General features: G+C 39.6%; 1 protein-coding gene across 1 annotated transcript; it reads right to left on the bottom strand.

The window, feature by feature from the left end:
* On the bottom strand, positions 1–26865 carry LOC147327134 (uncharacterized). The gene is made up of 12 exons (XM_086294757.1): positions 26799–26865; positions 22379–22717; positions 22040–22261; positions 21586–21918; positions 21132–21368; positions 20687–21019; positions 20378–20602; positions 5424–5678; positions 2492–2576; positions 2342–2399; positions 1094–1350; positions 1–926 (listed from the first exon to the last, which is right to left on the bottom strand). Exons 1-12 carry the CDS (start codon positions 26851–26853, stop codon positions 863–865), a joined length of 2463 nt encoding a protein of 820 aa, XP_086150883.1. The 5' UTR covers positions 26854–26865; the 3' UTR covers positions 1–862.
* Between the last annotated feature and the right edge of the window lie 1080 nt (positions 26866–27945).

A 27945-nucleotide genomic window follows, 5' to 3' on the forward strand; every position in this document is an offset into this window, starting at 1 on the left:
GCCTTATGCAGAGCTACAGATTAAAAATGCCCAAGGCGAAGCGGTCAAAGTCTGGCTGTACTTCACAGCAAAAGATGCAAACTCAGCAGCAACAAGTGCTTTAAGCTGATACTGTGATACTGTCAAAGGAGGTAACACCTCAAATCCGATGAAACACCTGGCAACGCATAGCGTTTTTTTTAAAAGCCCAGAAATGCGCCGTATTTGATAGCTTGCTGCGAGACCTCACACCGAGCACATCTACTGCGGGTGGGTTGCCTGTTATGCAACATCCCCCAAAAACACGAAGAGGAGCGTCCTGGCCCCTAGCCCTGCCAGTGTAGCAGAAATGATGAGGATGATGATGCAGCAGCAGCCGTTCTACTCTGCGTGAGTAGCTTAATGTTGTTCGTGTGTAATTTACGTTGAGTAGGCTAACCACGTTATTACATTAATGCATGTAAGGTGAACTAGCAAACATCATCATAGCTACATGCGGCTGTCTTCTTGTTTGATGGCAGATACTCCCTTCACCCTGGCCAAAAAGGCTAAAATGACCAAAGAAAAAGAGGGAAACAGCTAAACATGAGAGGTTTTTGGACAAAGTTTGTATTTTTTCCATTGTTTAAGCACTGCTTCCAGCCAAGAGTGATACCATATATGCCCCATAGCTGCAGAAAAGGCTAACATTGTTATCTTTTTACAAAAAACCAGCTGAATATGAGAGGTTTTTGGACCAATTTTGTGTTCTCCATTCTTTAAGCACCGGTTTGAGCACCGTTTGAGCACCGGCACCGTTTCAAAAGTACCGATTTGGCACCGGTATCAGATAAAACCTAAACGATACCCATCCCTACTGAGGACAAACATTCATGTTCATACTCTACTTTTTCCTGACTGTGCTGTACAGTGCTGATGAATACTCTGCAGCCTGTTGATCTCTTAATCTGTAAAGGTAAACATGATGTCAATAAAAATCACAATATCAGTAACATTAAGTGTTTTCTTTTCTTAAGTTAGACCAAAGTTACACCAAAACTAAATAAATAATGCATTTACAAAATCAAAACAAAGAAATTATGGAAACATTCCCACAGAAAATAAGTGTCCTCACCTTTGGGTGCTGTTAAATCTGACCACAGTGTAGTCCACATCTGTTACTTCTTCATCCTTTTCTTTTCTTCTTTTGGTCTTAATGGGGAGAATGTTGTAGTAGTCGTGCTCTTCTGGCTTCTTTATGAAAGTTACACTGGAATAGCAAAGATCATCCTGCTGCTCCTCTGCTGCTCTACTCTGTGCTGGAGCTGAAGGGCCGCCATGCTCTGGACGCCCACTTGGTGCAGGGTCAAACATGTAATAATATGAATTTTCCTGAAATTCAAGATAACTATTAAAGGTGAAAGGTTATGGTTGGACCCCCCCCGCCCTCCCCTGCCAACTGAGCCACAGCCTCCCAAACCTTGTATCTGTATTCCTGGAGAGGTTTATATCCCGAGCAAAGGAAGAGCAATGCCATCAACAACAGCATTAAACAAATAAGTGTCATTTTCTCAACACATGAAAACTGATTACAATTAGTCACTGTCTTAACTAAAGGTACCCACACACTGTGCAGTATTATAAATCAATCATTACAAGCCACACTGTGCAGTGTGGATCTCATAAACCTGGGTGGGACATGAAGTTTGAAGCATGTGAATCGTACAATGATAATGATCAGCTTTTATTCCTCTGCTGTTGGTGTCCATACCGAATCATCAGACTGGATTCAGACTTGATAACAGCTGGCAGCTGTCATATAACAACCTGCTGCAAGAGCTCTACTAGATCTTCCTCTTTATTGGAACTCCTAAAAGCCAGATACTTCCATCATTTCTCTTTGTTTTGTCGCTTTCATGAGTGTTGGTGCTCAGTTGATCAGCACAGCTGATCATCATGCTCCGTTTCTGATGGTTGGTTAATAGATGTTGATTGCAGCAGCAGGCACACTGTGAGAGGATCACCCTAAATTTCTGGCATTGTAATGATTTTATCTCAGACCGTCTTTGTTTACAAGATTACTACAGCCAACCTTTTAAGTTCTTCCACTGTTTAAGATAGGACAACCACATTAAACACAATCAAAGCTATCACCACCATTTTTTCTTTATCTTAAATGGCCCACAGTCAAAAAATGTATACGCAGCTTAATATCTGGTTGGGTTAATACCCACTTTTCTGTACTACAACAGCTAACTTTATCTTTCAACTGTGCAGTGTATGACAGCAGTATACAGACATGTACAAGGATATTAAGTTACATTAACATGGTCTTTTTCAGGTTCATATATGTATACCTGATACCTGACCTCTTCTTCCTTACCTCTGCTTTGTTGTCTGGCCTCTCTCTGGATGAATTTGTTTTGAAGCACCCTTTTCTTCTGTACAGAAGGACGAATGACCATATCAGTGAATTATTACATGAAAACACTAAAGACTTTTTTAATAACAACAATAAAACTGAACTGCTCACATAATGAATATGATCCCACAGATGATTATGACAGCCAGAATTAGAACAGCGATTAATGCAGCTGCAGCGATTTTTTTCCATGAGTCTAGGAAACAGTGACAAAACCGAACATTTGTCACTGGATTGCAAGATTTGGGATCACATAGAAATGGAGATAAAACATTTAACCGATCAGACTAAAATCTTCAAATTAACGACTCGATTCTGAATCTAATTCTAACTCTAAACTTTAACAATACTAAAACAAACATTAGGACATTGTAACAACTCCATTGTACTACTATTTTGATTGTACCTAATGCCAGGACAACAACTGTTTGTGTGTTAAAACATGCAGATCTTGATTTTTACTGAAGTCGACCTCAACCGACTCAACACTAAATACAGAGAAAACAGGACAGTAAGACTTGTGGTTAGCATTAGCTAACGGGACTAATGGGAGGCCACTTAATTTCATCTAAAAAGCTCCACAGCTGCAAGTAGCAATGAAACTCTATCTGACATATTTAGGACAACGACCGTGTCTGTAGACTGGCAAACAGTGAAACTGCTACACACTGATTGCCAAACCTGAGAGTTTGCTCATATCACGCTGGTCACCATCCTACAAGATTTCATTTACTCTCTTTCAGTTTGTATTTGGAAAATGTCAAACACATAGACACAAAGCACCACAAGATTTCTTTTTAAGAAAAACAGAGCTGGATATACAGCAGCATTGACTATGACAGCATGATGAAATAGATCATCAAAAATCAGCCTGGAGAACAGATGAAATATTACAACCCACACTTGGTATTTTTACTTGTAAAGAGCTCTTGTAATTATCATTATTCAAGTGTTTTGTATGGAATGTAAGAATGTCTCTCGGGTTGTTTTGTGGGTGTGATACAGTAATATATGGTCTAACAAAACAAAACCGATAAAAAGGCATTGTTCATGAAGCAGACTATGATGATGTCTTTGTATGGGGCGCCGTTTGTAAAGTGAAACATGCTGAAATTAACGGCAACATTTTTCCACATTTAGCTCAAAACCTTACAAAAACATATTTTTTCGAGTAATTTTTTACAACATTTAGTAAAATATTTGTAACTTTTCATCAAATGTTAAATATTAAATCTAAATGTTAAATGTTAAATCTAAATGTTAAATCTAAATGTTAAATGTTAAATCTAAATGTTAAAAGTTAAATCTAAATGTTAAATCTAAATGTTAAATGTTAAATCTAAATATTATATTTAAATCTAAATGTTAAATGTTAAATCTAAATGCTAAATGTTAAATGTTAAACCTAAATGTTTAGGCTAATATGCAAATTTATTGTACGGATCAACGGAAATACCAAAATAAAAGCTTCCTGAAAACCTCTGGTGCAAAATTGTGTCTGTTCTCTTCCTCGCTTCTGCCCGCCATGTGCTGCTTCACTTCTTGCCTACGAGCATGTCCAGCGATTTTGCTGGACATGTGCTGCAGCGATTGTGAAGTGGAGACTGCAGCTGCTAAGAGTGCACTACTGCTAAACCTTTGGATCGCCGACAAAACAGATCTTCCGATGTTTTCAGCTAAATCGCCGGACGTGCTTTCTCATGGTCGGGTTATGGCTGAATTCCAGTGGAATGACAGTCCCGCCATAATAGATGTTCCAGCCATGTGTTCCAGCCCTAAACCTAACCTTATCTAACTATAACCTTATTCCTGACCTTTACTAGCAGTTAAATGACGTAAAATAGTGTTTTCCAAAGCGATTTTTAGAAAATGAACGAACGTGTAGATTGAGTCCAAACGGTTCTCATGTGCTCTCCTTTTTTCCGATGCCGTAATTTAGGAACGTGTTGGGTACCCGAAAGCATAAAATGTTGACAATTTGTCACCTAGCGAAAATTATTACGCTTTGGGAGTGAGAACGTGTCTGACCACTACCGGCACACTTTTGCACCGGAGGTTTTCGGAAAGCTTTTATTTTGGTATTTCCGCTGATCCGTGCAATAAATTTGCATGTTAGCCTAAACATTTAGATTTAACATTTAACATTTAGCATTTAGATTTAACATTTAGATTCAGATTTAAATATAATATTTAGATTTAACATTTAACATTTAGATTTAAATATAATATTTAGATTTAACATTTAGATTTAAATATAATATTTAGATTTAACATTTAGATTTAGATTTAAATATAATATTTAGATTTAACATTTAACATTTAATTTAAATATAACATTTAGATTTAACATTTAACATTTAGCATTTAGATTTAACATTTAGATTCAGATTTAAATATAATATTTAGATTTAACATTTAACATTTAGATTTAGATTTAGATTTAAATATAATATTTAGATTTAACATTTAACATTTAGATTTAAATATAACATTTAGATTTAACAGTTATCATTTAGATTGAATATTTAACATTTAGATTTAACATTTAAAATTCTGTTTTAAATATGAAAAGTTACAAATATTTTACTAAATGTTGTAAAAAATGACTTGTTTTGAGCTAAATGTGGAAAAATGTGTTGCCGTTAATTTCAGCATGTTTCACTTTACAAATGGCGCCCCATATCTTTGGCAGCCAACTTGAGCCAACTGAAAATCTCGAGGACATGATGAAAGCTGAGACTGAAAGCACTGTCAACACCATTTGGTAACAGGTTATGGGTGTATTATCTGATTCATAAATGTATACATACTGTAATCTTATTTTATTTCCCTACATAACTGACACTGGTAAACCAATAATAAACTAAATAAATTGTTCTGTAACTGTAAGATTAACTGCTGTTTTCTACTGATCTGTTTTGTTCCTTGTACCAGGTGTAACTAGCTGCTAGGTTAGCATCACTGCTACAGGTCAGAGTCACTGAACTGCCCTCCACTATCTCAGCAGAGGGAAATTATGTTTTCAAAAAGTTTTTTCACTCACATTTCACATTGATAGAGATGACTTTAGATATTGTTTTGCCCAGCTCATTCTCAGCGGTACAGCAATACTTTCCAGAGTCAGAAAACCAGATGGACCTGAAGATGATCTGCTTTTCTTGGCTGATCGGTTGTTGTTCCTTGTACCAGGTGTAATTAGCTGCTGGGTTAGCATCACTGCTACAAGTCAGAGTCACTGAACTTCCCTCCACTATCTCAGCAGAGGGACTCACTGACACAGAGGGAAGCTTTGGAATGTCTAGAACAGAAAATATTAACATTAGAATTAACGTCATAATACATTGTGTATTTTTCTGTTAATAATTACAGCAAGCAAAACACAAGAATACAAACTTTAATCTTTATTCTTCTGGCATTAATGTTTATTCAAAATATCCGTATTTCTTCTTTAAAGTTATGGTCAAGACATTTCCCTCACTTTCATTTCAGTCTGTCACACCCTCAAGTATGGGGAAACAGTCAGCCTTTAAATATTTGAAGGATCTGTTATCCTCAATATATTAGGTTCATGCTTTGCATGAACATACCATGTTTGCTGGATTTGTCAGTTGTTCCATAAATTGGATGTACACATGACAGTCCATGGACAGACCTTTGTAGACAGTCAAAAACAGATCCCTGCACAACCCTGTCAGAAGCACATCCCTGTTTATTAAACTAGTAATCAAATCCTCTAAATAAGCTAAATAAGCAGGATTACATCTACATTTGTATTTCAAAATAAAATTAAACCACTTACAGTCAGGGGAAACATTATTTGAACCGCTGCTTATTTTGCAAGTTTGGCCGCTAACAAAGATGAGTCTTTAATTTCAATGGTGGGTTTATTTGAACAGTGTGAGATCAATAACGGAAATAAAATGCAGAAAAATGCATTTCAAAAAAGTTATAAATGAACTTGCACTTTCATGAAGGAAATAATTATTTGATCCCCCACCAGTCAGCAAGATTTCTGGCTCCCAAGTGTATTTTATACAGCTGATGTTGGGAGCCTTCTCAACTCATTACCTGTATAAAATACAGATGTCCATAGAAGCCATCAGTGCATCCAGATTCCAAACTCTGTACCATGGCCAAGATGAAAGAGCTTTCCAAGTATATCAGGCAAATCAAAATTCTGGCCCTACACAAGGCTGGAATCAGCTATAAGACCATCACCAAGCAGCTGGGTGAGAAGGTGACAACATTATTATTCACAAATGGAAGAACTATAAAATAACTGCCATTCTCCCTCGGTCTGGAGTTCTATGCAAGATCTCACCTCATGTAGTTTCAGTAATAATGAGAACAATGTGGAACCAGCCCAGAAATACTCGGAAGGAACATCAGTGATCTCAAGGCAGCTGGACCAAGAAAACACTACGCCATGAAGGACTGAAATCCTGCAATCCCCTGTTTGAAGTTTGCCACTGAACCTCTCAATAATTCAGAGGGGGACCGGGTGAAAGTGTTGTGGTTAGATGAGGCAAAAATTGAGATATTTGACATCAACTCAACTCGCTGTGTTTGGAGGAGGAAGAATGGTGCCTATGACTCCAGGAACACCGTCCCCACCATCAAACATGCAGGGTGTTTTTTCTGCCAAGGGGACAGGACAACTGGACCGGATTTTTAGAAATACATTTTTCTGGGTTTGGTGGTTATTGTTCTGTCACTCACTGTTCAAATAAACCTACCTTTGAAATTATAGACTGACCATTTCTTTGTAAGGGGCAAACTTACAAAATCAGCAGGGGTTCAAACAATTTTTCCCTGACTATAAATGGTGAGACAAGGCGGTGGTTAAGATTGCTTTGTTATGCATGGGGAAAAAGCAATGATTGCTCAACTCATCTTCTCCTACCTCTTCTCCACAGCAACTTTATAATGAAGTCACCTTATTTCCTTAAGTAGATGTTCCTCTTTAATCTTAATTATTTGTTGTTCAGAATACTACTGTCTTTCATGTAATTATTTGCTTTCTTCACAACAACAATACGAGTCCTTCCGGTATGATGGCGCCTGTGTTCGGCTCTGCCGCTGCCGGTTGTAGTTTGTCGCGCTCTACTACTGTTGTGTTGTTTTTTTCTGCTCTACTGTTCTCACTCAGTTTTAAGGATGTATTTGCGGCCCTGGCTTTGCTATCCATCCGATCCTCTATGATGCCACACGATGTCTCGTCGTCCTCTGGCATTTTCCACCCTCCTCCATTAGCTGGATCCTCATCAGGCGATTTCAGTGGTCCCTCTAGACCACGGAGAAGGAGAGGGAGAAGAGGAGGTATTCAGGTAAAGCTCAGGATGTACTGGCGGCGTGGTTTGTCTGGTAAGCGATGTCGAGCGTGCGTTGTCTCCTGTGTCCAGAAAAGCTCCATGGAGGGGGACTTGTTTTCCACGGCCTTGTTTGGATACGCTGGGCCCGGCTCTTTGAGACCGTGCCACCTCAGGAGGGTTTATCCAGACTCTTCTGCGGGCTGGCTTTTTCTTCCCTCGGTGAGTGGATTCTACGAGCGTGACGGCTCGAACCCTGTGTATTTACGTCCCTTAACTCGAGCCTCTGCAAATAATGAGGCTTCTAGCTCACTGAATATGGCACTTTTTAACGCTCGATCTCTCTCTAATAAATCATTCTTGTTGAATGATTTTATATTATCTAAAAAACTAGATTTTTTATTCCTGACTGAGACCTGGCAGCGGGATGTAGACTACTCGTCACTTATTGAACTCTGCCCGGATGGCTATACTTGTCTGGTCGGGGTGGTGGGCTTGCCGTGGCTTTCCAGGACCGTTTCTCCTGCCGCTCCGTGAAAACTGGACTTTTTCACTCGTTTGAGCTGCAGCTGCTTAAAATTGGTAACAAGGATCCTTTCTACTGTGCTGTGGTGTATCGTCCACCTGGATATAACAGGTTATTTTTATCGGAGCTCAGTGACTTCTTATCCGCTACTATGAGGCTGTCTAGGGTGCTTATAGTTGGGGACTTTAACATACACGTTGATAATGACTCCGACCCATTCGCCAGAGACTTTATGAACATTATGGATTCTTTTCATTTGACTCAGCATGTGTCCGGTCCTACACACAGCAAAGGTCACACACTGGACCTTGTTTTTACTTTGGGTTTAAATATTGATTTTATTTGCTCTGAGGACATTTTTATTTCTGATCACTATGTTATTGTTTTTAACTTGTCTTTTAATGAGCCTTTGTCCCCCGTCAGACGGATGGTTAGCTCTCGCATCTTAAACTCCTCCACAGCAGAGAAATTTCAAATTCAAATTCCAAATTCAAATTTTATTTGTCACACACACACAACCATACACAGTATGACATGGGGATGAAATGCTTGTAGCTGTACAATGCCCGACCATTAAATGACAGAAGAAAAGTTTTACAATATTTACAAATTTGTGGATGCTTTTAACTTACAGCTATCTTCTCAAAATGGTGTTGATTTCTCAACCAGTCTTTTTAATAATTATTGCCTTTCTATTTTAGATGAAATTTGTCCGGTTAAGATGAGGAGTGTTTCTGCCTCTAAATCTCCTCCTTGGCTAAATGACAGTATTCGTTGTCTAAAACGTGATTGTCGTAAACCGGAGCGTAGGTGGAGGAAAACTCATCTAAATGTTCACCTCCTCTATCTTAAGGACCTTTTAGCTTCTTTTAATAATGCGATCAGAGATGCGAGGGCTGCCCATTTCTCACACTTGGTTACAAAGAGCAGAGGCAATCCTAAGGTGCTTTTCAACACCATTAGTGACATTGTTACTCCTGCTCTGCCTGCGGCCCCTATATTTTCTAACGAGGACTGTGAAAATTTTCTGTCTTTTCTGCTTGCAAAAATTCATAACGTGAGAATGATTTTTACACACTCACCTGTTATCTCAATCTCTACCCCATCCCGGCCCATTATCTTGGATACTTTCTCTCCGGTTTCACTACTTGAGCTAGTGAAATTAGTGGCCTGGCCTGGTAAATGGCCTGTATTTATATAGCGCTTTTCTAGTCCCTAAGGACCCCAAAGCGCTATTTACATATCCAGTCATCCACCCATTCACGCACACATTCACACACTGTGAATTCAGTGAATCCTCCTGTTCACTTGACATTATACCTGCATCATTATTCAAAAATGTCTTCCAGTCTATTGGCCCATGTGTGCTCACTTTAATCAACTCTTCACTGGCATCTGGTATAGTTCCGGTTTATTTTAAAAACACTGCTATTCTCCCACTTTTAAAAAACTCTCAGCTTGACTCCTCTCTTTGGAACAGCTACAGACCTATCTCTAAGTTACCGTTAATCGCTAAACTTCTAGATAAGGTTGTGGCTAAGCAGCTTATGGCAGCTCTGGACAAACATGGCATTTACGATAAGTTTCAGTCCGGTTTTCGTCAATTTCACTCCACGGAGACAGCTCTTCTTAGGGTCTCAAGGGATATCTTGATGAATAATGATGCAGGAAAATGCTCTGTTCTACTCATGTTGGACCTCACATCAGCTTTCGACACAGTTGACCATCACATCCTCATTGAAAGGCTGAAGAAATGGGTTGGTGTATCTGGAACTGCATTAGAGTGGTTCTCCTCTTATCTCCATCACCGATCCTTTTCTGTGGCAGTCTCCGATTTTAGGTCATCCTCTACCTCCCTTACTTATGGTGTCCCTCAAGGGTCAGTTTTGGGGCCTTTATTGTTTTGAATTTATCTTCTCCCCCTCCAGCATATAATGGGCTCTTTTGAGGACATTTCTTATCACTATTTTGCTGATGATATTCAGTTGTACGTTTCTTTTATGCCCGAGGATTTATCTAAGCTTCAGCGTCTGAATGATTGCTTAGATTTGATCAAACGTTGGATGGCTGCAAATTTCCTCCAACTCAACGAGGGGAAAACCGAAGTCCTCGTATGCGCCCCTGATAGGTTTCTATCGCAGATAGTGAAAGCCCTTGGTCCTCTCTCACTTTATGTTAAATCCTCTATCAGGAATTTAGGTGTCACCTTTGACTCGAGTCTCACATTGGATGGGCATGTGAAATCTCTGGTTCAGTCTTGTTTTTATCATTTGAGAAATGTGGCTAGGCTAAGCCCGGTTTTATCTCGCTCTGAACTCGAGATTGCTATACATGCATTTATTTCGTCACGCTTGGATTATTGTAATTCGCTGTTTATGCGTCTAAGCAAAGGTTCTCTGGATCGTCTGCAGGTTGTGCAAAACACTGCAGCGAGGCTTTTGACAAAATCCTCTGTGACCAGGAGATATTTCTTATGATCACAGTTATAATCAGAAGTATCAATCATTAATCATTTACCATTGTTGAACCAGTTGACAGAATAATCTTTGAACCATATCTATGTTAACATTAATCTACACAGATTATCAGTACTTTAATCAGTCTATTGTTGTTCTGTACTATTCATGTTATTTGCTTAAAGCTGTTTCACAGTTCTGTAATCACTCAGAAGCCTGTGGGGCCTGCTGGACCCTGCCTTGGTTCTATGTTCAGTTCTGCACGTACACAGGCCTTTAGTAAGAATAGGAGGGTCGTCTGAGGACAGATATACTTTCACAAAAGGCACGAATGTAATACACACTTGTTTTCTCTAACAACTAACAGTTGATGTCCATATTAGGTAAACTCTCTGAACAGGCCCAAAACTGTTATCATTTCCAGTAAGGTCTGACTGTGTTACGTCATCATGGGATCATGGGTTATATAAGGATGGGGAGCTGTCCACTCTTTGGAGATCTGAGGCTGTACGCTTGTCTTCCCATGCTTCTGTCTTAGAAGTGTGCAATAAAATCACTATGTTTGTCACCTACACGGACTCGGCTGTTTTTCCTTCTTACCCAAACTGAACCAGACGTAACAACTTGGTGCCGAAACTCCGGTTGGAGAGGAGGGGAGCTTGCAGCTATCGTGTGGGTGACAAACAGGGGCGGAGGCCAGCAGCCTGTCTGAGTGACGCCAGGCGTCATAAGAAAAGGTGAGTGCCACCTGTTGATTTTATCCAAAGGCGCTATATTGGAAGTTAAAACTAAATTTAATTAAATAATATTCACTCAGTCTGGGCTTCTGGCGTTGGTCCATAGTGATCTTGACTAATTAGTTTTAAAATAGGGCATAGTAGTCTGACTAAATTCATTGTTGTTCATTTTGGGGGTAAATTTTGAGTTAAGAAGTTATGTGTTTAAGTTAATACGGTTTAAGGTGTGTGGAAACAAATAGATACGGTTTAAGAGGTTAAATGTGGGTTGACTGGGAATGCCAGCCAGTCAATCGGTAGTGTAGGGTTAATTTGGTTTTAATTGGGTAGCAGAGACGGTCTCGGGCTTCAGATAATTAAACGGGGGGGCTGAGAGCTCACCGTGAGGCTTTTTAAACAAGTAAATTCGTTTAGGACTGAGAAGCTAGGCTCTCTAGGAATGCAGTTGTTCAGCGTTTTGGCAGACGCCACATGCAACGGACGCGTTGTTATGTTTAAGCTCGGTTGGCCTACCGGGGGAATGTTGGGACGCCCTTAATGGCCAGGTAATCTATGAGTGATTGCCTTCTACTGCATTGATTGATTAAGAAGGTTAGACCTGGCTGCATCCTATCTAAACGTTGGGCACACTGAGCTTTAAGTAAAGCCAAAAGCGTGAACTGGGATGTGTCACGTGGCTGGTGGAGCTCCGTGTTTTCCTGGCGGGGAAGTAGTTTTAAAAGTAATTAGAATTTAGTAATTTGACCGTTTTTCAAGGCGGCGTACTTGAAACGGTAATTGATCAGCAAGAGCCGGGCTCTGGGCTGAAAGATGCTTTTAAATTAGTCAAAAATTTAGCAACACCAGCAGAGAAATAGAGAAGTGAGATAAAGTTGTTCTGGCATATGGTGTTTTCTTAGGAATTCGAGCGCTATCGGGAGGGCGTTCCCGAGGTGTGTATTGACCAGCAAGGCTAGGCCTGGGCTATAGGTGCTTTTAAATTAGTCAAAAAAGTTAGGAGTAACCTCTTCTGGGATATGACGTCTATGCGGGCCCGTGTATACTGTATATAAATTACCCGTGTGTCTGTGCATTTAAAAGTGTAAATTGTATAAACTGTCTTGTGTTGTTGAATTTTTTCTGTGTGGATTCAGAGTGTGAAAAAACGAAAACGCCTTTCTCTTCTGTGTAAATAGAACATAAATTACCGGTGTGTGTAAATAAAGGGTAAAATAGTGGTATAAACTGTCTGTTGAATTTCTCCTGAGTGTTGAAAAAAGGAAAAACTCTTTTCTGCTCTCTCTGAGAGAGGGGCTGTGTGTGTGTGAGACAGGAAGTGTGCATGCCCATAGAAGGAAAGAGATGAGGTAAACTCTGTGCAGATAGACCGAAGTAAAAAAAAAAGAAAAAGGAAAAGGGTCTCTCTCTGTCTCTGTGAGAGAAAAAAGGTGGGGGCCGAGTGAGCCCGCGGGGCCGAGTGGGTCCGCGGGAGCGAGCGTGTATGCTGTATGAGGAAGAAGGGAGTGGGAAGGAGCGAGTGAAAAGAGTAACCGAGTATTTGGTGATTTTTTATTATTTCAGAGGCTCTGGGTAAGAGTTTTGACTTTAGCTGTGAGAGTTGTGAAAAGAGCAGGTTTTTCTTTTGTTGTAGACTGTGAGTGATTGGTGTTTTTCTGCCTAGTGCTGCGTGGAAGACACCGAAGTGTAGAAATGTTTGTGGTTTATCTTTGTTTGACGTTTTATATAGAGTTGGTTGATTCAGGGTGATTTCTCCCGTTTAAGGGAGGAGTTGCAGTGTGGTTATGTTAAAGCTTTGCTGTAGGGGTATGTGTGTGATTTTGTGCTGGCTTCGCATGTTTAAATGGATGCACAGAAGTTTGTGAGTGAGAAATTGTTATGGTGGGGTTTAAAGTTAGTAAAGAGTCAAACAACGCCCACTGTTTTAAAAAGGCCCGAAACATCATAAAAGACACCTCACATCCTGGCCACTCCCTGTTCGAACTGTTGCCCTAAGGCAGACGGTACAGGGCAAGCAGAGTAAGGACTAATAGACTCATACACAGCTGTTATCCAACTGCAATAACACATCTGAATACTACAAAAATGTCCACCATGCCACTCTTGTGTTAATCTATGCACGGTCTGAAGCATGACTGTGGGAATACTTAGTATGTTAAGTATTCTATCTATTTTATTTATTGAATTTTAGTGTTTTTTTTTTATATTTGATATTGCTGGGGATGATGCAATGATCGGGGACCATTCATAATTTCGTTGGTCTCATGACAATGACTATAAAGATTCTGATTCTGATTCTGATTCTGAAATCCACCCTCCTCAAGAGTTCAATAATTTAGGCAGTTATGTTTATACAAATACTAAATGTATGTTTAGTGTCTTCATACAGGTGTTTTTTCTTAACCTGGAAACCTGAGTACGGCAGCAGAAGACAGGCCAAGCTTTGGCTAAAATTCACGGCTGGACACCAGAGTTGTCCTCACCCCTCCCGGAAAAACAAAAAAGAGAGAATGTAGTTTGAGGCAGGTTTTTCTCGCTGAACTGCTCTGGGTGCTGTGTCCCTGAATCTCACCAGTGTTAACCTCTGGCGGAAGACATGGGGAAAAGGAAGAGATGTTCCTGGTAAATCACTGAAACAAATAAAACCACACACAACCAGAGGAAGGTATGAGAAGTGTGAGGAACAGACACATGTGCGTGTTAGAGAAATGCCTCGTTTGAGAAAAAGTTAAATTAACCCATATACAGACGCACCCATACATGCAATGAAGAAACAGCTTACATACATGTGCACGTACATGCAAGGTTAAAGTAGCGACACTTAACATACACCTGTTTTTAAATGATATAGTTTATCCACTACTGACAAATAGACTCTCTGGGTTGCAGGACGACAACTTAACGTGAAAAGACAAAGACACTGGTCTGATGATTAAGTGAGGATACGACAAATTTAGTGGTTAAATTGGGACATGTTTTTGTTGATTGTTTAAGACAAATGACTACTGAATGATAGAAAATTCCTTTTTAGGTTTCTAAGCAGGATCTTAAGAATTTTAACACGTATCTGTGTTGTCCTGTCAACTTGGGGGGTTATGAGTTGATTATGTGGTGTTGTTTGTGGTGAGAAAAAACAAAAAAGGGGGGGAAAGGAGGCCCAGTTGTTGTTTCTCCCCTCTCAGGATAACACAGCCAACACAACACAGCCAACACAACACAACATCATTTTCCTGTTCGCCTGCTTTGTTTTGTTTTTGTTTTTTCTGAAAGCCGAAGCTGACCTGGACTCCTACCCTCCCCTCTACCATCGTTGCCCTCTCCGCGACCATCTTTGACCCTTTGACCCCTGAAGGCCACAGCAGCTGGACTCACAACAACAACTTGAGGATGTCAACAGCGCTGCAAAAAAGCGATCTCATGCAGTAGAGACGGAGAGCACTAAACCTAAAGCCCGTTTCACTACACGGGGGAAATTCCCAGACTGCGTCAGCTGACAGAGCTGTGACGAGACGCGCATGGAGCCCGGAGGAAAAGGGAGGGTGAGCAAAAGAATGCTGACCTCTGAGAAGAGCCGAACGGAAGAGCTGCAGAAGGCCGTGGAGCAAAGGAAAGACAACATAAATAGACTCTGATCTGACGTGGAAGGAAAAGACTCTGAGGTTTTTGCCCTCAGTAAGAGCTTAAGGCATCAGAGCAGAAACTGAGCATGGCTCCGGAGGAGCTGGCTGCTAATGGAACTCATCAGTCAGATGTGGAGTTTCACGTACAGGACTTGAAATCAGGCGGAAGCTTGCTGGAGCAGGAGGTCGTCAGACTTGACGCAAAGCTCCAACAGCAGGAGTAAACCCTGAAAGAGCTACAGAAGCAAAAGGGTCAAGTTACAAGGAGAAGATGTAGGCAGCTGCAACAACGGATGGAAACAGACCCAAAGAGGAGGGGAGGACCCTAGGGCATGCTTCAGGCCGCTGGTTTACCTAAACTACAGAACAGGAAGGTGATGAACACAAACATACACCAACACACGAACACACACTTCTGCATGCGCCGACTTAGAATGAAGAGAAACACACACATGAACACTTATGCACTCGTTGAGGGAGTGAAAACTGATACATACCCATGCACTAAAATCAAAATGTTGACTTAATTTACTAAGAAGTGACACACAATGCTCCAGCTGCTGCAATGAAGAATGCTTTACTGACAAAGGCTCAATGCTGCACACAACAAAGTCAAATATAGAATATGCTATAATAATAAGCCCAGAGGGCATTTGTGTGGTCTGGGGAGCAGAGTCCGGAGCGGTTTGGTTATGAAAACGATGCCTGTGCGAGATATCTGGGGCTTAAGGCCTCGACTCAATTGTTTACTGTACACTAAAAAGAAAAGAAAACACTCTGAGCAGTGGTGCAGAGTGAAAACGAGGAATTAACAGTGTGAGTTTTATTTCAGAGCGCCATGTCATTGTGATGGAGATTTAATAAAGGAGGAACACACGGACAAAGAAGAAGAGAAGGGGGGACAGCCCTTGAGCACGATTGCCTGAGGCATTAAAGTTCTGTACTAAATTCTGGTTTCCAGTGTGAGAAAAGTCGCGCAGTGCCAGTAGTAGAGCTAGGTTGAGTGATGATTCTAAATTACTGTAAGTAAATCATCGTACACCGTTCAAGTTTCATGATAACGGGGATCTAGACTTTGTTGAACCCTAGGCAATTTGAACAGGTAAAATTCGAGTCACCAAGTAGCAGTTGAATAAAAGTCATTGAATAAGTGTTGAAATAAACTGGCAGAATTAAGAGAATTAAAACATTTCAAGAGCTCAAATTACTTAATGGTTCAATTTTGTTTCACGAACGCAAAACATATAGGTTTAGGAATATGAAAAGGTTGAGGTGGTGTTGATTTGACTCTGTGTAGGTTTAGGTTGGTATTTTTATTGATGGGAAGAATATTCAGTGACAAGTCCTAAGACCCGGGCGTCTGCATTTTGTTTTTGTTATTTTTCATTTTATTTTGTTTTATATTTTGAACAGTGCAGTGTTTTGTTTCTGAATCTTTTCTTTACGCAGATCTGCACATCGGAAATTACAAGCATTACACGTCGGCGAGAAAATTGTTGTAAGTGAGTTTCTCCGCATTGAAATGGGTTCTGGAGGAAACACTTGTGGGGACAATTAGAAACGAGAGTCCCTGTCTAAAAAAGGATTCAGCGAGGTAATCCAAACTCAAGTTCTTGTTTTCTTTTTGAGATGACGTCATTTTGCTGAGTGTGGAAACTAAATGCGACGACAGGTTTCACTATCAGCAAAGAATGGATGAATGGATGAAAGACTGGGAATAAAAACAAACGGACTGACTGGTAAAAGATGACAAGACTTGACCATGACTCAAGGTTAACCACCTCCACCTAGATAGGATAAAAGGGTGGATGAATTTATGTGTGTTTCTTTTTACAGGAGTAGAAGGATGACAAAATATTCGAGGATGAGTGAACCTGTAAATGCCATTTTTGTGTCTTGTGTTGCTTACAGAGGTAACTGCGCAGCGTTACCATTTACATTTTCTTCCCTACAGGGTTACAGTTTTAATGTTTTTCTATTACAGGATTTCTGGGCGGATGTGTGAAGAAACGGTGTTTATGGGTTAGGAGTTGGGGATGCTATTACACTGTATTCTGGTGAGAGTGTTGGGGGAGACACACCCTGTCTTGAAAACTGTGATTCTTTTACAGGAAATGTTTTTATAGCACCTATGGGATGTGGATGCCTGACTACGGTCAATGTGCTGCTAATGTTTGCTTTGCTTTGGTGAGAAGGGTGCAGTAGAAAACAGACAAGTGACATGAAAACAAGTAATAATAACAAATAACTAATTTGGGGACAGTTTAACCTAGAGCCCACTAACTGGCCATTAGGGGCTCTCTCTCTCTCTCTCTCTCTCTCTCTCTCTCTCTCTCTCTCTCTCTTGGAATAACATTGCCCAAAGGGTGAATAAAGCAAATTGTGGCAATATTAGTGATTTAATGATTGGAGAAATCCTGAACATGATACTTGTCTGTTGTGCTGAATCTTTTATTACTCTTATGATTTGCAGGTGGTTGTAAATAAGCTGTTTACTGTAACAGGTTTGCTTTTTAGCTGAATTGCAAAATACAACTAGAACGATTAATTGAGACTAATCGCTACTAACCTGAAACTGAGGAGGTTCTATATAAGGAGGAATTAAAACAGGTATAAAATGCATCTGATCTTTAATTGCAGGTGGGACCATGAAGATTTTTTGGTACAGATTGCAGGTTGTTGCTCATTATTGAAGTGTGCTCATAAAGGTAAAAGCTATATAGGGGGTCTATCATTTGGTCTGTGTTTTAATAATTTAGGTATGGCAAAATTAAAGGTTTCTAGACAATTTAGGGAACGAGTGAGAAGCATAATTAGATGATCAGAAACTGAGTACTACACTCAAGTTAGAATTAAGAATGCCCAATTTGTTTGAGGTCTGTTGTTCATTTTTATACACACATTGCAAATGTGCTTATAAGGAGCTGGCACTTAGTCTGTGAAGGTCAAAAGCTTCATCCGACAACGGATCGGATTGATATATTGGAGCTATTGACTTCACGTGCAGAGGGTTAAATGCATGCACGCTTACACACATAAGCATGGCATAGGATTGGAATAAACAAAGTCAACAACATTAGGTTAGGAGAGCCAGCGCAGGAGAGGTGTTGGCTTTCTGTCTCTTGCAGAGAAGGGAACAGACACCAGACGGGGACACGGAGATATGGGGATCCTTCACAGCAACTGGGGTCAAGTGTCATGGCCTTGGGGCTCCTTGAGAAGATGGATCCCATAACCACAGCGATAACCAGGAAGGGGTTGGCGAAAACTAGGAACACCAGAGACCAACGAGATCTGTGTGACGACTGAAGGGTGGTATAACCCCGGAAGTCGAAGAAAGAAGAATCTGAGGGCGTTTCTTCACTCCAAGAGGAGGTGGTAAAGGGGCCTGAAGCGTGTCAGGCTGAAACTCGAGTCCGAAGCTAAAAGAACAGCTGGGTTGTGGGAAAATTGGAAAACAACGGAGGCGTTGGGATTGATAAGTGTCATAACGTGTTTGTTTGGTTTGGAAATAAATCCTGGTGTGAGTTGGGCTGGCAAGCCAGCCCAAAGAGGAGGAATGTGACCAGGAGATATTTCTTATGATCACAGTTATAATCAGAAGTATCAATCATTAATCATTTACCATTGTTGAACCAGTTGACAGAATAATCTTTGAACCATATCTATGTTAACATTAATCTACACAGATTATCAGTACTTTAATCAGTCTATTGTTGTTCTGTACTATTCATGTTATTTGCTTAAAGCTGTTTCACAGTTCTGTAATCACTCAGAAGCCTGTGGGGCCTGCTGGACCCTGCCTTGGTTCTATGTTCAGTTCTGCACGTACACAGGCCTTTAGTAAGAATAGGAGGGTCGTCTGAGGACAGATATACTTTCACAAAAGGCACGAATGTAATACACACTTGTTTTCTCTAACAACTAACAGTTGATGTCCATATTAGGTAAACTCTCTGAACAGGCCCAAAACTGTTATCATTTCCAGTAAGGTCTGACTGTGTTACGTCATCATGGGATCATGGGTTATATAAGGATGGGGAGCTGTCCACTCTTTGGAGATCTGAGGCTGTACGCTTGTCTTCCCATGCTTCTGTCTTAGAAGTGTGCAATAAAATCACTATGTTTGTCACCTACACGGACTCGGCTGTTTTTCCTTCTTACCCAAACTGAACCAGACGTAACAACTTGGTGCCGAAACTCCGGTTGGAGAGGAGGGGAGCTTGCAGCTATCGTGTGGGTGACAAACAGGGGCGGAGGCCAGCAGCCTGTCTGAGTGACGCCAGGCGTCATAAGAAAAGGTGAGTGCCACCTGTTGATTTTATCCAAAGGCGCTATATTGGAAGTTAAAACTAAATTTAATTAAATAATATTCACTCAGTCTGGGCTTCTGGCGTTGGTCCATAGTGATCTTGACTAATTAGTTTTAAAATAGGGCATAGTAGTCTGACTAAATTCATTGTTGTTCATTTTGGGGGTAAATTTTGAGTTAAGAAGTTATGTGTTTAAGTTAATACGGTTTAAGGTGTGTGGAAACAAATAGATACGGTTTAAGAGGTTAAATGTGGGTTGACTGGGAATGCCAGCCAGTCAATCGGTAGTGTAGACGTAACACCTCCAAGTACTCACATGTGACACCGTTATTATCTCAGTTACACTGGCTTCCTGTTAAATTTAGAGTTGATTTTAAGATCCTGGTCTTGACCTACAGAGCTGTGCACGGACTGGCACCTGCCTACATCTTTGATCTGCTACAGCCCGATGTCCCTAGCAGGTCTTTGAGGTCATCTGATCAGGGCTTACTTGCTATAAAAAATACTAAGAGGAGGACTAAGGGTGATAGAGCTTTTGCCACTGTGGCCCCTAGACTGTGGAACTCTCTCCCCCAAGCATTAAGAACTGTGGACTCAGTAGCTGTTTTTAAAAAACAACTCAAAACTTACCTTTTTAAAACTGCTTTTGGTTAATTTTTTGCCTGTTTTATTTTCTCTTTTTAAATCTTTTTATGTGTGCAGCACTTTGTGATTCTGTCTTGAAAGGTGCTATATAAATAAACATTTATTTATTTATTTATTTATTTACATGGTCAAACCATTGTTCATCACATTGACTGTTCTTTTTGAACTTACTCTAAGTCAATAAATGTTTCTGATTCATGAACCTGGCTGCACTCACCTTTAAACTCTTTGTACTGTAACACACTCACACAATTTAAATTATTGTATAGTATTGTAAGTTATGCTGAATATCTGAACCAACAGTTTGGTGAAAAAAAAGGGTGTAGATGTTATTTGGGACATCATCCCAACTTATTTGGGATGATGACCACATAACGCAATGAAGTAAACTTACACACAGGATCTGAGTGATAACCTTCGTGTCCTTTGAAAGCACAGGAGATGATGTCTCCAGGACTGAACAGATCTTGATAAGAACGTCGTTCAACCATAAACTGATTGTTTTTGAACCAGACAAAAGAAAGACGACCAGCTGGACTGCAGCTGCTTTCACACTTCAGCTCTGCCTCAGTCTGAGACTCATGGACTGATATTATTCTGCTCACCTTCACCTGCAGAGCTGTGTGAAATAACAAAAATAGTCACATTATTAATTAAATGACTTAACTGAATGAAATATCCATCAGTGTGTATTCATCAGTACCTGTGACAGTCAGAGTTGTTCCAGGTAAACTACTCTTCCATTCAAATCTTTGTGTTTTGAATTTGAAGTGATACTCGGCTGAATCACTCTCTGTCAGGTCTCTGATTCTCAGAGTGGAGCGTCCTCTCTCTGTTTCAATCACCTCAACACGACCTGCATACTGGGAGTCTTCTGTGAGGTCCTCAGATCCACGACCAGAACGGAACCAGGACTTTGATTGGATTGAACTTTCATAACTGTTGTAAGTACATGAAATGTCCACTGATGATCCTTTGAATGCACAGATTCTTCTGTTACTGTAATTCACTCTGTTGCACCGTTCAACATATATACCTGAAAAATTACAATTACAATTTTTTTTAAAACCAAATTTATTGACAGAACATGACATTAATTATCACCTAGATTAAGTTTTTATTCAGGTAAAACCTCAAAGTGAACTCACAAACTAATGGAGAGTGAAAATCCTCAAATCCTTTTAAAGCACATGAGTAGCTGTTTTTATTGCCATATGACCTTTGATATGGGTAGCTGTATGAAGTGTCATATTGAGCTTCATAAGAAGAAGAGCTGGCTCCAATCACTTGTTGTCCATTTTTGTACCAGACATAAGATGAAACATAAGGATCACATCTGGTGACACAATTCAACTGTCGTCCATTGAACCCTCTGACCTGAACATCTTGAACAGTGGACAAGAAACAATAAATAAGATGTCAGTCACTCTCACACTGAGGGAGACATTAGTAAAATTCACAGAAGTGATAAAATTAATTAGAAACAAAGTATTAATTCTCTCCATCTCTAGACCCGAAACCATTCAAACTATTATTAAAAGGTATGGGAGAACATGCAAATAAAAATTGATTAAATATCCATCAGTGTGTGTTGATCAGTACCTGTGACAGTCAGAGTTGTTCCAGGTAAACTACTCCCCCATTCAAAGCTTTGTGTTTTGAATTTGAAGTGATACTCGGCTGAATCACTCTCTGTCAGGTCTCTGATTCTCAGAGTGGAGCGTCCTCGCTCTGTTTCAGTCACCTCAACACGACCTGCATGCTGGGAGTCTTCTCTGAGGTCCTCAGATCCACGACCAGAACGGAACCAGGATGTTGACTGGATTGAACTTTCATAACTGTTGTAAGTAGAAGAAATGTCCACTGATGAGCCTTTGACTGCACAGATTCTTCTGTTGCTGTAATTCACTCTGTTGCATGAATCATCTTGGACACCTGAAACATAAAATGATTTTTAAGTCAGATTTAGAAAGTAGTTACTGTGAGTTTGACTGTTTTTATTCAGATGTATGTAGTGACTCTACAAGATGATTTTATGTTACTGAAATAAACTCACACACTGAAGGAGAGGAGAAATCTTCATGACCTGTTACAGCACAGGAGTAGCTATCTGAAGGATTCAGATTGTCTGTATACCAGTACTGGTCTGACTGATTAGAAATTTTCTGACCATTTTTGTACCAGGCATAGAAGAGATGATTATTTAGTCGACAACTGCCCCGACAAGTCAGTGTTGCTGAGTCAGGATATGATGATGTGTCCACGTGTACCTGAAGAACTGATTATGTGAAGAAATAAAATCAGAGCAGAAACGTAGACATCCATTATCAATAATGCAAATGCACACAGTCATGGTAATAATAGGTTTTGACTGATGTGTAAATAAAAATGTTACCTGTGACAGTCAGAGTGACTCCAGGTAAACCAATAAAACTTTTCTGGTTTGTTTCAAACCTGAACTTGTACACAGCTGAGTCGCTCTCTCTCAGGTCTCTGATTGTCAGAGTGCAGCTCTTCCAGTCAGAACTGTACGACACTCGACCTGCATATACTGGGTCGGTTTTCAGATCATCGGGGTTATTATCATTTCCTTTGGTGAACCAAACTGTGTTCCATAAATACGTATATCTTGAAGGGTGTTTGAAGGAGCAGCCTATGTCCACTGTTGATCCTTTAAAGGCACAGATCTGAGTAGAAGTGTAAGTCACTCCATAATTATCCTGGCTTTCAACCACTGTAACACAGAACACATCAAAATGGGTCAGATTTATAATAACAAACAACAGTAAAATTATGAAGTCGAGTAATTACAGCAGGTAAAATAAATATGGAAAACTAAACCACATTTCTAAGTAAATATATTTTTAAAGGCGCTATTGACATGAAATTCTCACCCAATGTAAGTAACAAACCATCCAATCCACACATGCAAAGAAATCAAACCATAGATGTCCATAAATCAAGTTATGTGTAATAATGGGAAATGACAAAAGGAAAAAGTATTGAACACAAAAAAGTGGAGTTGCAAAAAAGGCACGGAAAATAATGCCACCAGCTGAAATCTGTCAGAAATTAGAAACCAATCCTGTCACGAAGTGCAAATTAATATCATCTGGTTCAGACAGGCCATCCACACAAGAAACATCTCATGATGGGTGAAGCCACTATGCTCTCATAAGGCTGTCACGACCTTATTGTTGGAAAACATTGTGATGGCATTGGTCACAGGGGAATTTCTAAAGTACTGAAAATTGCAGTGAGCACTGCTGGGGCCATAATGTGGAAGTGGAAAGAACATCGTTTTACCACAAACCGGCCATGATCAGATCCTCCCTGCAAGATTTCAGACAGAGGAGTAAAAAGAATTCGGAAGAGTTTCTAAGAGCCAAGGAGCACTTGTGGAGACCTATAGAAAGATCTGGAATCAGCAGGTAAGATTTTTTTTAAAGAAAATAATAAGTAATGCTCAACCAACATCGCCTATTTGAACGCTCACCACGCAAAACTCAATTTCTGAAGAAAAAGCATGTTGATTTTAAAGTCTGCTGAACAACATTTAGACAAGCCTGTGAAATACTGGGAGAATATAGTCTGATCAGATGAGACCAAAATTGAACTCTTTTGATACCATAATACAAACAATGTTATGAGGTCAAAGGGCACTGCATATAAAGTAGGGGTGGGTTTTGATAATCGATTTATCGATTCATTAAAATCCTGAATTGATTTTTTTAATGAATCGATTTTTTTAATGTAAATTTATTTAGCCCGAAATGCCAGAATCTCAGGTTAAACCTCACAAAAGTTTGACAACCACCAAACAGCTAAAACAGTAAATGAGAGCAGGAACACGGATTCTGCACAAAGACGTAAAAACAAAGCGCGGACCCGCGGATCAGAATCAGTGAGATGTCGCCTTTCTCACCCGACGGCACGGACACGGTCGGGGCTGAAAGCCGACAGCTCACTGATTCTGATGTTTCGGCAGGTCCGCACTTTATGTTTACGCCCTTTTTGCGCTGATTCTAAAGCTGTTAGTTTGATCTCTCTCCAAACAATATTGACCGAACCAGCAGCAAAAGAAGATCCAAACTATGCTTCACATAAACATCGTCATGAATTCACTCTGACTTTTGCTGTTTTGCTTCCACCACGAGAAAATCACACGTCATGCACAGCTCTCTCTCTCTCTCACACACACACACACACACACAGTACACTTCAAGAACAGTTTCCCGTCTAAAAATCTGTTTTCTGCATTATTCGCTTGCTTGTTACGCACAAGTCCACTGTTGTTTACAGCGCCGTTGGCCGCTGTTTTTTTCCCTTTAATTACTTCCGAAAAGAAAACCTCATTTCTGCTGTTCAATAGGCTACTGAACAAATTTAAACTTTTTTAAATTATGCAAAATGCAAAACGCTTAGCCGTGTCTCTAATAAAACCGCTGTAACTTCAGAGGTAATGTTCATAAGTTGATTAATGGTTTTCTTTTGTTTTTGATGTACTGCAGAATATTTTTATAAAATCCCAGGCCAGGAAAATCACCTTCATATTTTTCTGTTTTATCTTCAGCTGCTTTGACAAAAAGGCATCTGCTGTGATGCTCACACCTTTGATAAAGTCTTGCGAGTGTCAGCTTCCTTTTTATAGATACAAAATATGTAAATGTGAATTATAATATTTCTGACTGTCTGAGGCTAAATTTCCCAGATTCACATTGAATTGAATTGAATCGGAATCGAATCGATTCTAGAAATCAGTGATGATACCCAGCCCTAGTTCTGATCATTTATCAGTGTGTGTGTATATATATATATATATACACATGTATTATTTAGTTGACATGTATAAAAACAAAGCTGACAATTGTGAGACTGCATCAGAGGTGGAAGCATCACAGCAGCGATGCAGTCAAAGTAACTGAGGGTAAAACAGAAAAATATGAAGGAGATTTTCCTCACCTGGCTTCTTCCTGGTTATGGCTTTATAGCACATAACCTTTAATACAGTGGATTAAAAAATGAAGAAAATCATGAACCAACATAGAGTGGCTTGCAAAAGTATTCGGCCCCCTTGAACTTTTCCACATTTTGTCACATTACAGCCACAAACATGAATCAATTTTATTGGAATTCCACGTGAAAGACCAACACAAAGTGGTGTATATGTGAGAAGTGGAACGAAAATCATACATGATTCCAAACATGTTTTACAAATAAATAACTGAAAAGTGTATGAACTGTATGAACATTACCTGATGCTGCTGAAGTGAAGCAGAGCAAAGTTACAGAGGTTTTATTAGAGACACAGCTAAGCATTTTGCAATTTGGCATCATTTATAAAAGCTTAAATTTCTTTGGTATTGAACAGCAGAAATCGGGCTTTCTTACCGACGGTCATTTTTGGAAAAAACAAATAAATAAAATTTAAAAACAGCGGCCGACAGCACTGTAAACAAGGGCAGACTGGCGTATAATAAGCAAGCGAATAATGCTGATACTTGAGATGGGAAACTGGTCTTTAAGTACACTGAGAGAGAGAGAGAGAGAGAGAGAGATGTGCAGGAAGTGTGATTTTTATCGTGCTGGGAGCAAAACAGCAAAGGTAAGAGGGAATTAATGACGATGTTTCTCTAATGTGATACGTAGTTTGGATCTTCTTTTGCTGCCAGTGAATTTTGGTGTGACGAAACCTGCAGCTTCACAGTCTGTGAGATATCGGCTTTCAGCACCCGATGACATGCACAGGTACATACTGTCGAGTGACCGATCTGCGCTCTGTGTTTACATCTTTCTGTGGAATCAGTTTACCTGCTTTTTAACAGTTTGGTGTTAACAGTTAACAGTTCTGGCATTTCTGGCAAAATACATTTATATTTAAAAATTTATTCAAGATTTAATAAATCGATATCGTGTTATTCAAAGTAAAATCATGAGAATTGTCTTCGAGGCATTAAATATGTCAGTAAGCATGTTTAATAATTTTTCCCAGTGTTATTTCTCCTTATTACACATAATTTCTGAACATCTGTGGTTTAATTTCTTTGCATGTTTTGATTGAATGGGTTGTTGCCGAATTTGATCTCAATAGCACCTTTAGAAATATATTTATTTAGAAAATTTGTGTCGTGTTCAATACTTATTTTACCCGCTGCATATAGGGAGAACTTCACACAATTGAAAAAACGTTGTGCTTCATTTCTATTATAAAAAATATTTAACAACTGTTTTTCTCAGCCAAATGTGTGAAACGATTATCTTAGAATATAAATAGATTTACACATTTTAAATTATCTGTTATCTAAATGATCCATTTATACTACTTGACAACAAAGTATAACAGAAAATTCTGTTAATCTTTAGAATTTTTCTCCCTGTAATTCAATGATATATAATGTAACACTAAAGTAACTACAGTATGTCAAAAAACATTACTATACTTAAATAAATATTATAAAAAGTAAATTATAACAATTAATGCATCAGTTGTTTCTTCTTTTTATCCTGTATAATAGAGACATACTGTAGCTTTATAATGTTAAGTGTCATGGTGAAGTTGCTGAGAATGTGAAAAGTGGAAACCACTCTGTCTTTTTCTAAATGCATGTATATATAATATCTGCGGTGTTTGTACACATCAGACAGCATCTGTATTTATTTACAAAAAATATTTAAATATATGAAAACTGTAAGTACAAATCAAATGCAAACATGTATACGTAATTCCTGCAGATGGTGGATGTGTGACAGCCAGAAACAGCTCTGGTGTCGAGGTGTAACTGCAGATATAAATCAAATATAAGGGTACACAATACCTGTTAGTGAGAGAAGGAAGAGAACAAATCCACTGGCTGCTGCACTTAAACTCATAGCTGCTCATCTCATTTCTTAATTCACACCAACATGACAAATACTGTGTGCCAGCTAGTCTTCATCAGACGCTGAGGATGTAGTCTTTGATGGCAGCGTCTTCTGTGGTTGGAAAATATAAAAGTGATATTAAACTGTCTTCCTTCCGCAGTACATGCTCAACATGCGTAAACAGATGAAATCTGGTAAACCTCCACTCGAACCCTAATGAAGTGAAGAAGTGCTCCTTATACAGTGGTTTACATGTAAGATTAACTTCTTAACAGACAAATTTGGCATATAGTGCCTTGAAAAAGTATTCATACCCCTTCAACTTTAACATTTTGCCACCTTGCAACCAAAAACTTCAATGTTTTTATTGAGAGTTTCTGTGACAAACTAACACAAAGTAGCACATAATTGTGAACTGGTATGAAAACGATACATAGTTTTCCAAATTTTAAGTAAATAGAAATCTGAAAAGTGTGGCGTGTATTTGTATTCATGCTCTTGAATTCTGATACACCTTAAGTAAAATCCAGTGGAATCAAGATCTGAACATCTGAAGGAGTACTGTTCCATCATCCAAAAATGGATAAAGTACGCTACAACTGCAAACCTACCAAGACATGGCCGTCCACCTAAACTGACAGACCGAGCAAGGACAGCACTGGTCAGAGAGGCTCATGGTCACTCTGAAGGAGAAATCCACAGCTCAGGTGGGAGAATGTGTCCACATGTCAACTGTAAGTCGTGTCCTCCACAAATCTGGACTATATGGAAGAGCGGCAGGAACAAAGCCATTGTTGACAGACAGGCATATAAAGTCCTGTTTGCAGTTTGCCAGCAGCCATGTAGGGGACACAGCAAACATGTGGAAGAAGGTGCTGTGTTAAGACGAGCCTAAGTTGAACTTTTGGCCCTAAATGCAAAACGCTATGTGTGGCAGAAAAGTAACACTGCTCATCACCCTGAACACACCATCCCACTGTGAAACATGGTGGTGGCAGCATCATGCTGTGGGGACGCTTTTCTTCAGCAGCGACAGGGAAGCTGGTCAGAGTTGATGGAATGATGGATGGGGCTAAATACTGGGCAATCCTGGAAGAAAAC

The sequence above is a fragment of the Aulonocara sp. 'chitande type north' Nkhata Bay genome, linkage group LG6 (genome assembly GCF_057382095.1).
Source record: "Aulonocara sp. 'chitande type north' Nkhata Bay isolate Kocher_YH1m ecotype deep benthic linkage group LG6, A_spYH_male_GT1.1, whole genome shotgun sequence".
Lineage (NCBI taxonomy): Eukaryota > Metazoa > Chordata > Actinopteri > Cichliformes > Cichlidae > Aulonocara > Aulonocara sp. 'chitande type north' Nkhata Bay.

Bases quoted from the DNA above. Each gene is read 5' to 3' on its own strand.
- LOC147327134 (XM_086294757.1), bottom strand. From the start codon at position 26,853: ATGAGTTTAAGTGCAGCAGCCAGTGGATTTGTTCTCTTCCTTCTCTCA. The intron at 21,369-21,585 runs GTACTGATCAAC...CCACTGTTCAAG, and splicing joins AACAACTCTGACTGTCACAG to ATGTTCAGGTCAGAGGGTTC. The intron at 2,577-5,423 runs GTGAGTGAAAAA...ACTGTTTCCTAG, and splicing joins CATCTCTATCAATGTGAAAT to ACTCATGGAAAAAAATCGCT.